Source organism: Athene cunicularia, assembly GCF_003259725.1.
Source record: "Athene cunicularia isolate RWA chromosome 2 unlocalized genomic scaffold, athCun1 chr2_part1, whole genome shotgun sequence".
NCBI lineage: Eukaryota > Metazoa > Chordata > Aves > Strigiformes > Strigidae > Athene > Athene cunicularia.
Window position 1 is genome coordinate 107,625,299 of NW_020799095.1, and position 12,972 is coordinate 107,638,270.

General features: G+C 33.9%; 1 protein-coding gene across 1 annotated transcript in view; it reads right to left on the reverse strand.

Moving 5' to 3' along the window:
* The window catches only part of CCDC178 (coiled-coil domain containing 178), a 113,888-nt gene that overhangs the window by 52,158 nt on the left and 48,758 nt on the right, over positions 1-12,972 (reverse strand). The window contains 4 exon segments of the mRNA XM_026841456.1: positions 7,673-7,751; positions 7,753-7,836; positions 9,557-9,579; positions 11,307-11,436. Of these exon segments, the coding sequence (XP_026697257.1) occupies positions 7,673-7,751; positions 7,753-7,836; positions 9,557-9,579; positions 11,307-11,436 (316 nt within the window).

Genomic DNA, 12,972 nt, shown 5'->3' on the forward strand with positions numbered 1-12,972 from the left:
CTATTTGGTGTAGTCTACACTACTATATAACTCTGTCCATATCAGATAATATGAATCAGGTATTAAAAAAAAAAAAAAAAGGCAAGTGTATACATGTCATTGTTACGAAACGCACAATGAATCCAAGCAACAGAAAATGCAGAAATATAAGGAATGCATAGTGCTATGATTCTTAATCAACCAACCCAACATTTACCCATAGATAAGTTTCTCATATCTTAACCCCATACTGATACTCATTTTAGAATCTTAATCTAGAATGAAACAAACAAAAAAAAAACCAACCAAGAAAAAGCCTGAGAAGCATGATAGAAAGTAATGCAGTAACAGAGGGTATTGTAGAGATGTACAAGAAACACAATCTAAATTATAAAAATATAGTAAAGATGAGAGCAACTTCATGCAATGGACTTACTACAGGGATTCAGTATCAACTAAACATTTCAAGTATACACAAGCCTGCAGCTGAACTGACAGACAGTGGCTTTGGCAAGAGCTAAAGTAATTCTGGTTGCACCAAAACCTGAAGCTCCAAATCGGGAGAAAATTAATTATTTTAACTTAAGAGCTAGAATAAGAAACAGGAGTTGGCAAAGAAGTCTCACAGCCTAGTTCGATCGTGTTAAGTAGTAAATGATACCTTCTCAATACTGCACTATATATATACATCACGAAGGGCATACATCAGATTTCATACAACAGAGGAGAATTTTATGTTTGCCATAAATTACTACATTCGTGTAACATTAAAGACTATCTCATGGCTTCCTTACACTGACACATTCTATCAGCACAAACCAGTCACCTGAATGTCCTTAGAATTAACTAAGCCCAGAAAGAAAGACTGTGTTCCAAAAGTCCTCTAGGAGTACATGCTGATCCTTTTTCATGCAAGCACATGAGGAAAAATTCGCATATGTAATTGTTGAGTACAAAAAGAGTATTCAAAAGACCAATATCTTGCCCTCAAACCAGATGAAAGCTTAACTACCACAGCACTAGTTCTAAGGTGCCAGTTAAATTGAAGCACAAAAAGGAACTGCTTTCGAGACATGGCATGCCTTGTAGGTTGTTCAACAACAGATACTGTATTTTATCAGCAGAGATATCTAGATTGCAGGACAACAAAACCAGTCCACCATTTTTTAACTGATAAGAGTTGGTATACTTGTACTGTAATTTCAGTTACTTCAACTGAAAATTTAAAAAGTAATTTTATGAACTTATGGCCATATGTTTACAAATGCTTACTTCATCTTAAGAAAATAAAGTAGCACAGACACTTAAGACATTATAAACCAAATACCATCTAGCACCTATTACCATATTTTGAAATGTGTGTCATTATGGGGAAAAAAAAGACATAAGAAAAGATGTGAAAAGAAATCTAGGACTGAAAACTTTATCTTATCAAAATGTAGTGTCCCATGTCTGAAATTTCTCACTCAATTCTTCAGGCCCCAAGCCTAGACACATCCTCCTAATACTCCATGCAATTGCACTTTCAGGCATTAATTAGGATTTTTCGATTAGGATTTTATGCACGTTTCAAACTTGCACTAGATTTTAGGTAATGTGAAAACGATTTGTGGGAAATTTTATTTTAATTCACGCATGTATAATAGAAAATACAGAAAATAATTTCTTACAAATTAGAACAGCACCCCTGGCAAAAATCAAAATATTTTTGAAATAGTATGAGTGAAGAAATTATCAACAAAACTGGTTTGCAATCTTAGAAAGAACCTTTGTGTTTGTAGAAGGAATAATTAATAAATGTTTCAATTAAAAAAAATAAATAAATATCTTAGACCATTACAATAGTTCTCACTGATGCTGTTTAAAATGCAGCAAGGGTTAATTTGCTTTTAATTATTATGCATATGGCTTGTTTTTCAATGAAGAAACATAAAACTATCCTTTAAAATTTCTATTAACCTTCCACTTTTACATCCATTTGATTTTCACTCAGAGTATTATTACTGTCATGGCACCCAACCTCTAGCTATGCATATTCCTCAGAAGGGAAGGTATATGACTTCCCTATGAGCCAATAAAATCAGTGGGATGGTTATTTGCGTAATATTGCCAGCACTTCCCACAGGACAGAATGTAAGTCGATACGCTAATACTACCCAGGAGCATGGAGTAAGATTCAAAAGTCTTATCTTGTAACATGGGAGTCCCACATACCAGTGTAGCACACTGTTGGAAGCCACTGAGTCAACTAATTAAAGACAATTTTATAGCCAGACTATTTGTTATCCTTACCCCACACTCACACGAAATAGCCTAAAGGGAGCAACGGCTCTCTAGCTTTTGAAAAAATCCTCTTTTGTCATATATCTTCAAATGTAACTCTTGTGTTTACATGGGTATGCTGTAACAAAGCTTTTCAGTAACAGTAATATTGATTAACAGTATTTTGTGAAAGTAAGAGATGGAAAATGCTCTGAAGGTATTAGCGCAGCAAGACTGAAAAGAATGACTAGAAGAAAGATAACCTAAACAGATGAATAATAAATGATAAAAGACACCCAGTGGATTTTACCTAATACCACGATGATAAACAGACCTCCTGAATCTAGCTTCGTTTTTTCTTATTTCCTAATTCAGCTTCCAGCAGCATATTATCATGTTTCTATAACAATCCCTATTGAAATATTCCATTTTGTAGATTATTTAATTAGTAATACTCTCAATATCTGATGAAAGAACATATCATGACTAGTTGTTAGAACTGGACATGAATTTTCTGATATATCATTCCCCCGATGGAAAACGCTTTTCTAGAATAAAGAATGTGCTCATAGGTACATGCTGATTTGTTTTAAAATGAAAAGCATTTAAGTTAAGGTAAAAACGTTCTGACCAAAGGTTTGTAGACTAAATATTCTTTTTAATAATAACTAATCTAAAACTTATTTTAGTATCTATAAAATTTAATCTATTTTTTTAAAAAGTATATTCCCCCTCTTTTAAACTCTGCATTGTGATAAGGAGACAATATTGTTATTCCATTAAAGGAATTTCCAAACGCTCTTTTATATATCTGAGAAATTCTCAGTTTTAGATGAAATGTTGTTGACTTTGGTGCAATTTTAAGGTACAATGCTAAAGAAATATTGATTTATTAGGGTTTTTTTTTTTTTTTTTTCCAGTATCATGCAACAGTCAAATAAATTCATAGAAAATCTAGAAACATTATTGGAAGGTGAAGGTTTTTTAGCAGAAGACTAATGTTAATTATAATAAAATTAGGCAGTCATGATATTGCTACTATTTCAAAGCAAAAAGAAAGTAAAAGTATCAGTATATCTGTTAATGCTTTGGGAAACAACATTTAATGTATTTATCAAAAGTCCAAGTCTATATATACATATGTCTGAATTTAAAGATTTATATACCTGCACTTCAGAAATATATTATCATATGTGCAATAGAAAATACTAATGAGGGTAAATTTTCACATTTCAAGAATGTTTTGGTCATTCAAAATGTCTCGCTCAAACTTCAAAAAACACAGTAATCGTTTTTACAGTTCCTTTAATTGAAAGTACAATAATCACATTAGCAGCAGAAAATAAGAGCAAGCAAGGCTTGTTTTGAGGTTAAGAAAACAAGGCACAACATAATCATTCTGAACGTGATCCAACACTCATTATGAATTGTTATGTCAAGAATTCTTATCTGTGTGTTTAATACAGCACATATCAGCGCTGAGCCAAATGGCAATATGATAGTTTGGGGACTGTACTGTCTCTGTAGAACATGAGGTAATGAGATGCTATGAGAGTAGTTACAAATATCACAGTGATAAAATGTGACTATAAGGTATACCTTCACTATAATACACGTAAATTTCCCCACATTTAGTAGCATACATGTTAGTAAAACAAAAGTCACACCTTGTATTTAGCTGTGACACTTGTTACATTCATGTGTCACAGTCTTATCACTTGGCAGCCCCTTCTCCTGTGAGAAGACAGAATCTAGAAGGTCTGCAAATCAGTCACTCTAGCCAAATTACATGACGTGTGTGTTCCTGCAAGAACCAGGCACGCAGACTCTTCAGCTTTGCATCCTGATCAGTCCTGACCATTAATAGATGGTTTGTATCACTCAGTACACCACAAGATTAGCCCCACAAAATTTCTTCCTCTGTCTGGATCTGTGCTGAAGCCACTAGTTTCTTATGCAGATTCTCCCATATCAGGACCATTCTTTATGGTTTGGTATTTGCCTTCATGATAATGACAAGTGTCCCTAGTTTTCTCACCACATTTCTCACCTAGTTTCTAGCCAGTTTATCTCTTGATAAGAGATTTGTTTAATCTCCTTTACAGATTTGACAGTGCCATCTAGCCTCCAGAAAAGAAGGACCTCTTACTTGAATAAAGATGTCACAGTCTATCCCCTTTCTGTCAAGCCATTCAAACCTTTTTTTCTTGGCAAAAAGTTTTTCCTTCCTCTTGTTCTCACTGATTGGCTTTTACTTAGCATTAGAAAAAAAAAAAATCTACAAGTCACCACAAAAAGGACATTTTATTGGATCTTTTCATAGATTTCAGGATGAGATTCTCACTGGTCTTTCCATTTATTACTGCATCATTCTCTTCTGCATAAGATGTAACAGCTCATACCTGTCCATTGTAAAATGTGATAATGAAGATGCTTGATAATCCTAACCTCCAAACCATATTGCTAGCTGTGTACCTCTAACTTTTTTGTGTTGACATGTACATCTGCATTTCTCCTTAAGTAGCTTGAACAATGAATTAACTTTCCATTTTCAGAGTCAATCAAAGCATCTAACAGCCCTTCTCCTAAACTAAAAGATACAATTTATGTTGAGTTGCTTGAGGTTTTGTTTTTACCTTAGCTATGAATATGTGTGACATTACCATATATATTCAGAGCCTATATAGGAAACATGCCCTTCTAGTTTTTGTACTTCATAACACTTGGAACAAAGTATTCTAATTTTTTTAAACTATCAAGACAGGCAGTTCTCATTCAGTATAATACCTCACTAGAATTTCTAGAAACCCTAGATTAGAACCTCTTGAACCACTTCCTTTACTCCAGAAGCTAGGGCATTGCTTTTTTAATATTTTCTCCCAAAGGGGAGTTAATTCTGTGAGGACTACTTTTTCAGCCACTCATCTCTTACCTTAAAGATATGCTTAGTCTATTCCTATTGAATTATATATCAGTTAGGGATTGAACCCAGTTTCAGACTCAGAGAAGCAGACTGTGAAAACTGGTCTCACGTGTATGCTCCATTACTACTTCAGTAAACCATCTTTCATCTCCAGATCCTGAGTGACAAAGCCTTATAATCATTATACCACTTTACCTGAAGTCAGGACATTCACAGACATTGTTCAATTCAAAAATCAGAATTGAAATGCTTTTTCATTCAACTCAGATTAAAGGAGAAAATTAATCTTTACCATCCAATACCAAAGCAAGGTTGACAATTTGACTTTTTAATGTCAAGAAAAACTTCCGAAAGCTGTCCAAGTGGCCTTTTCTAGAGAGCCACACTGGTCATCCTAAAAGCTATGGTGCAACTTCCATAAATCACAGATAGCTTCCTTGAAGAGCCTGCCTGTAAATCCGAGTTCCAGTGCCCTCAAAAACTTTCTCCACTCACTGGTACTAGGCCTTCTGCTCATTTCTGATGGGTAACAAACTGAACACCCTGCTGAAATTTTTCGATTGTCCATAAGGTACTGAAGGAATATTTGGCTTTGCTGGTGTTACTACCACCAGTTTAGTCTTTCCTGACTAGTCAGAAAGAAAGAGTAAATGAACTTGATGTGAGCAAGCAGAGAAAGAGAGACCTTTCTGATGTAATATAAACATTTAGAACATGTTATATTTTTCATTTCTTAATTTTTTAAAAAAAAAAAATCAGCATCAGTGGGGTTTGGGACTTAATAAATGCTTTTTTTCCCTGTATTTTCCAGTAAAACAATGACATAAAAATGACTAGGCAATAACAAAGTTAATATTCAAAGGGTGACAGTGTATACCTTCATTTCAGCTGTAGACCTAGATGGAGGAGAGTTGTCATCACAGAGACCAGCAGTGTGTTCCAGTAAAAACTAAAACAGGCTCTCAAGCATGCAGCATATTTCTACTTACATTTAACCACCAAAAGCTTGGCATAATCTCATAACTCAAACATTAATTTAATAATGAAATACTGTTAAGAACTCTGTACTTCAGGGAATACCCATAACTCAATGTGTAAAGGAGATGAGAGAAGAAATGAGACAGGATGAAACAGGACACATTAGGAAAACAAATCTTGCTGTCCTAGAGGAGATAAAAAAGGTACCTCACCAAATTAACCTTACAGTTATTTTTGAAGTTAAGGTGATGACAAGCAAGTCAATGTAGTTGACAGCAAGTATTTCTGACCTCAGAATTAATTTAACACAAGGAAACAAGGTATTTTGAAAGGGCTAGTACCTTGTAAAAAGTAATAAAGTAGCAATCTCTGTTTTTTTAAAACACATGTTCTAATTGTTGCTATTTCCCTTTCTTTCATACCCTGATCAGTACAGATTTTGTGAAAACAAAAACATGAACACTTTTGAAATAGGAAGGAAAAGTGAACACTAAAGAGAATACTAAAGTAATTGAGTAGCTGACTTTGTCTAAAGTAATCTAAACTATTCTAAACTGAGAAAAGTATATGATGGGCATAAAAGTAAAGAACACAAGATCAAAAGTAAGTATTTTAACTATTTTTAATACAGCTACAATTGTAAATATCTTAATCTGGGAATGTGTCCCCAAAGGAGAAACTTTTTAATATTATCATTTTCATGTAAATACACAGAAAAATATGCACAAGGAATTAGGCAATTATCCCCTTTCTTAGGAAAAAAAGTTTAAATATGGAAATAATATAGAAAAGAACTTAGAGAATTGTACTCACATCTGATTTCTCTGAAGATTTTGTGGTTTTTTACTACTGTGTATTTTATATTTCTATCGCAGATAGCTCTGATACCTCAGTTGCATCTACACAGACTCTAGCTCCCATCTACCTGGTATCAACCATAGCATCTAAGATCCAGATGATGGTCATGTTAAGGAGTATCTCCTAATAGTTCAGAAACAGCTTTATCCAAAAGACTGAAGTTTGACTGCTGCGCTATCAAGAAGATTGCATGCACTGAGCACTATCCTTGTACTTCAGAGATTAAAAAGGAATGGAAATTTATTGATGCTGATCTTAGTCAAAATTATCTGAGATGTATTTGTTTCTGAGCACCTGGTGAAAAGGAGAAAAAGATTTTTCAAGGTAGCAGAAGTGATGCCTTGTCTTTTCTTTTTCAGAGGCACGCACAACTCAAAACAAGAGAAAACAGGGAAAACTATACAACAGCCCTAAGCATTAATGAAGAATTAAAAGTGCCAAAGCAAATGAACAATTTTATAATTTTCCTGGAATTACTTCTTTATTCACAGAATTACAGAAGTCTACTATAGAAAAATAGCAATTTATTTAACTGGAAATACTTGCATATGGACAAGAAGATACTACTTATTTCAAACTTTTGATAAAACTGTATCCTTTTTAGACCTAAAAGGATCCAGAACTAATCAAATATTTTTTTGCTTCTCACATAAAGACCAGCTCTGATAATACTCAATTCTGAATCTTTCAGTATTTTCTTTCTAATCTGTAGTAATTCTCCATATGTTTATTCTTCCTGTTTCAACCTTTTCCTCATATTCTGCTAGCTCAACTTGGAGATGACTAAATACCATCTGAATACTTTGCTGCTTAAACATCACATCACTTAAATTTTTCTTTTGAAATAAAAAAAATAATACAGTGAAGCAATCAAGTTATTCTGCTATACTGTTTTTAGCCTTTATTTAAATGTTTAATGTTCAATTTTATAATAGATAAAATAGTGTCTTCTTGCAAATAACGATACCCTTTAAAAAACCAAAGAGCTATATGATGGAGCTTAGTATGAATGTTTAGACCACTTAAAGACACTCTGCCTATCAGTCCATATCCAACGAGTCTATTGAGATACATAACTTTCACAATTTTAAAAAACAGCTTGCAATTTTAAAACAACTTTCTAAAGAATGGACTGGCTCACTCCCACATGTAAAGTATCTGCTCAAGAAGTTATATTCTGATACACAGAATGAGCCCATGACCAGTGGCATATTGGGTAACATTATTTATTGAGACTGGAAGTGGGTGCTTTACACTATTTGTGTAATATTTTGTTTCTGTCTCTGTCCATACGATATATGTAAAGTTAAGCAATTTTCAGAGGTTTGCACTTGTAATAACATTCTGTCCTCTCAGGGTCTGTATTTCTGTTACTTTTAGACAGAAGCATATTTTTAAAAAAAGAAAAAAAAAAAAAAAAAAGGTATTTATAACTAAAGGTATTTATAACTGATTTTCTACAGATTACCTACAGTGCTCTAGTTTAGGTTATGAAACAGTTGGCTGCATCATAAAGGCTGTATCACAAAAAAGGAAACTGAAGATATAAGTTTAAGTCTATTTTTTCTAAATTTAAGGTTTTCTTGTGTAAACTTAATGTTATTTTAACAATAAAATAAAATAATTTGAAATTTTAAAACAAATTAAACAGTTTAATAAAGGGAAAAATCTCTCATGTAAAGATGATGCTGACCGCTCGGGAGCCATTTATGCTATCATGCTAGGAACAGCTGGGACCAATAATAAGCTTTTATCCTTATTAATTAGTTGATACATGGCAGAACAGATGTATTTAGGAGTTTTTGAATTTAGTTCTAAATTCTGGGGTCACAAGATTCTCCTCACAGTCTCTTCTGAGACTCTGCAGAACAAGCCCTTTACAGAAAATAAAGCATTTAAGGCCTCCTCTGAATCAATGTCTACAAAAACCTCTCTAAAGAGGCTAAGGGATCCATCAGAAATTACCTAGAGTTCCTTTGCACTAAAACACCCTTCCAGCCTACCTAATCTCCAGTACACCCCCTTAATGTCCTTCCTGCCCTTATTTCCTTCTTGCTGGTGGGTAGTTCACCATATGTGAACTGATGCATATAAATTGTGTGGGCTCAAATCCAAGCAAGGATGCTGCTCACACCAACCTTAATTTCCCAGTATTTGTTAATCATTCTTCTAATTTAATTAGCACCAAACTCCAGTGAGATAAAAAAATTTGAGTGAATATATTTCATGTTCATCCTTAACTTCAGGTTTTTGTCTTCCAAGAGTGTGAAAACAATCTTCAAAAGCCATTGGCATAAGACTGTTTCTAGATGGGATACCTGCAGCTTATAATTTTACCTTGGTCAACAAGTTCAGCTAAGTTTTGCAGTAGACTTCAGTTTTGTAGTCAGTTTTATTGTGGAAAAAGTATTTATTTCAAATTACTTTTATTTTGTTAACACCATGTCAATGTTTCTATTTCACTCTAGTAGCTATTATTTAGGGGTTTTTATTGCATTAATGGCAAGCAATAATAAGTCAATGAGATGCTATTCAGAGAAAAATGCTAGGAAGTACCTGTAAAAGGATAACAGTGAAGACTGAAAGCAGAAGTAGGGACTCTAGAATTAGACCAATGACATGCCAAAAAAAAAAAAAAAAAAAAAAAAAAAAAGGAAATAATAGCCAAAAGTAAAATCAGTTAATCCTTTATTCTCATCTTCCCTATCAAGTCAGGCAGGTATGAGCACTCTTAGAAAAAGAAGGAAAACCCATTCAAATAGACAACTATATTTGGTAGTGAACTATACGCATAACAAAATATAACAGGAAATGGCTAGAGCAGACTTTCTTAAAATAGACTGATGAAATGCCACGTGATATGTCAGATTATTGGAAATATTAACAGAAGAAAGTAGATTAGCCTGAAAGAAACTTTTTTCCTGAATATTGTCACCATTAATCTTCATTAACGAGAAGCAGCAAGCAATGAAAAAACACCAACAACCCAACTCTTCTCCTCTGAACCTCAAGCACAGAGAAGCTGAATGCTCTTGACAACCAGAAGGCATAAGCATGCTGCCTGTTTTCAGCAAGTCACATGATAAAGAAATTCCCGGGTGCTGTACCTTCTGGGTTCAGAGAATGACAAAAAGAAATACTAGCCGTTGGGAGGCATGGTTTGGAAGTTGAGGGTGGGGGTGTGTGTTTCTTTTGACTTTACAGTTCTTTCTATTAGATGGGATTGCTAAAAGCATGTTCAAGAAAAAATGCAAAGATTTCATCACTATCTATTTGAGATCTAGAATTTGGACAATATGCAAGAAAGTTCCTCTGAAACAGATGGACTTCTTAGCTATGTAGAAACAATTAATTGCTGGAATGAACTTTCAGTGCCACTTATTGTTGATATTATCCCTTTCTTCTCCAAGTCTGAATACAATATGTCACTGATATGAAACTACTGACTACTGGCTAAAGAGCTGTGGAAAACGAGAACAGATTTTCAGTCATGGAAAGATGCCTTCTGTTCTTGAAGTTCAGTAAGTTCCACTGCACACTGGGTCCCTCTGAATCATTCTGTTTGAATCAAGATTTGGAAAAAAACCCAACTTATCCAGTCCTACATATTCAGCTAAAACTTTTACATTGGAAAAAACCAAATTTTTTTCCTCAGTCTCGAATTTTATGGAATAATCTCTCAGAGATCTCTCAACACTGACAGTATATAAGTGAATGAGATCACAGAAATGATGCAGGGATCACTTTTTCACTATTTAGACATCCTGTACAATTCAACAATCCAAGCTGTTTTCTCTTTGACATTGCACAGCAGGTTCACCTTTATCCTTGAAGAGTAAGCCTGCTGTGCAATCAGCATATACAGCCCTCCAAGGCTTGTGTGGCCTAGAAGGCAGCCTGCATTATCAGTTGGATAGAGCCCTTTGAGACTATTTTCAGGACTCATCAGTCACAGTAAGTGTAGGTCCACACTTAAACTAGAGAAAACACAGAGTGCGTGGAAACCTCCATTAATTAAGGATGCAACTGACCATGAATATTACCAGATTTCCAAAAGTAATTCTGATGCCTGAAATTCAATTTGTTAGGTAGACAATTTATCATTAATAACTCCTACAGATGCTTTAAAACTACAAGCAGTGATCAGACAAAAATACTCTCAAATTATTGATAAAGAGTGCATTATATTTCCTAGAAATAATACCGTAAAATAAAGCTACCTTTAGTAATAGCAATAAAGTTACTAAATTACTTTAGTAAAAGTAATAAACTCTGTTTTAAAATTCATCTAATAGTTAGGTCTTACTGCAAATCAGTGATTTTTCTGTATTTTCCATCTGAATTTGCTTTGTGTTCCATAATTCATTTAATTCTTTAAGTTCATTTTTAAAATTTTTCATAGTGTGAGAGTTTTCAGCAATTTGACTGGAAACAAATGAAATATTTAAAACAAATACATAGCATGTAAATTAGGTAGGGCTAGATTTCCAAATACTGTATTTTAAGCACATGATTATGGGTAACAATTCATGAAATTGTACACCCAAAGAAAAAGAACTTCTTTCAGAAGTGGAAGTTGAAGCACTTAGTGCAAATGGAAGAACAGCAGTTATGTAAGAGCATGACTTTGCACATCCAGTTACAGTTCTCCAACTTGTTGCACAATTCTTCTACTATATATCCACAAATTTTATTATGGCACTTGTATATTTGCAGTTGCCTATTTTGTATACAGATGTATGCATGTTTGTAGGCCACAGTCTTCATACAGTATGTATCTTCTTATTTTTGCGCTCATACATAGAAGTTTCGCAAATAAGCACTGGCTTGCATAGCAAAAGCTTTATTAATGATAGTGAAAAGTAACAATTTTCACATATGATCTAAGTCTGGGCCTATTTATTTCAGTGTATGCAGAGTCAGCATCTTAACTGGCAGCTTTTATTGCTAGATCATCAAAATATTTACAAAATATAATACTGTTCTAGACAGATACCTAAAAAACTTGACTTTTAGGTTAGTATTTTTAGTTGGCATTTTTCCAGGGGTATACGGCTTACTCATTATCTCTAAGAACTGGCATTTTTAATTTGGTTGCCTAAATTGGGAGCTGTCCTTTTTTAGATGTCAAGTTTTTCATAACAGTCATCCTGTACTCCAGACAGTGAAGGATTAAAGCACAGAGGATGATTCCTGAACTCCTGCCTACTTTCTTCAGCTACAAGTAGACTACTCAAAGAGATGTTGATGTTAAGCTGCGAAAAACCTTTAAATTAAAAGATGTTTTCACTAAACTTTCTGTTCTACAGAAGAAAGATTAAATTGCAGTGTCTTTGTCATACCAAAAGTGACTGACAGTCACAGGACCCAAAAAATGTAAAGATTCATGACAAGGAAACTCCACTTTCAAAACCAAACAGTATCTGGTGAACAAAGATGCAGCTTCCCCACAATGAACAAGGTAAATATCTGTAGCAGTTCAATAATAATAAACAGGTGGGAGTCTTCTATTTGGATGATACTTCTAAAGTGGTCTTGCTGCATTAGATTTTGTAACCTGTACTAATGGGCTGTAAGCAGCTATGTAAATGGGTTAAATTAAGAGGAAGGAAAATACCTTTTGATTATCCTTATATATGCATATACACATATGATTTAAGTGCACACAGGTATAAATAACAAATTTCAAGACCTCACAGTTCAGTAGGCAAAGAATGAATCATGGTATTCAAATAAAGATTGGTATTTTAAAAATTTCTTCTTTAGATACCGCCCCATTTTTCTGAAGCAGTAGCCTGGTGCATAGTCTAATGATCTTTTTCCTTATGAAAGTGCTTCTTAGAGGTGTACCTAAAAGGTAGCTGTGAAAAAAAAAGAGGAATCAAATCTTTTGTAACAGATGTTAGCACAGATATGAAGGGCACAGATATCTTGTGCAAGGTACCATAAGAACATGACATTTTTAAGGCCTC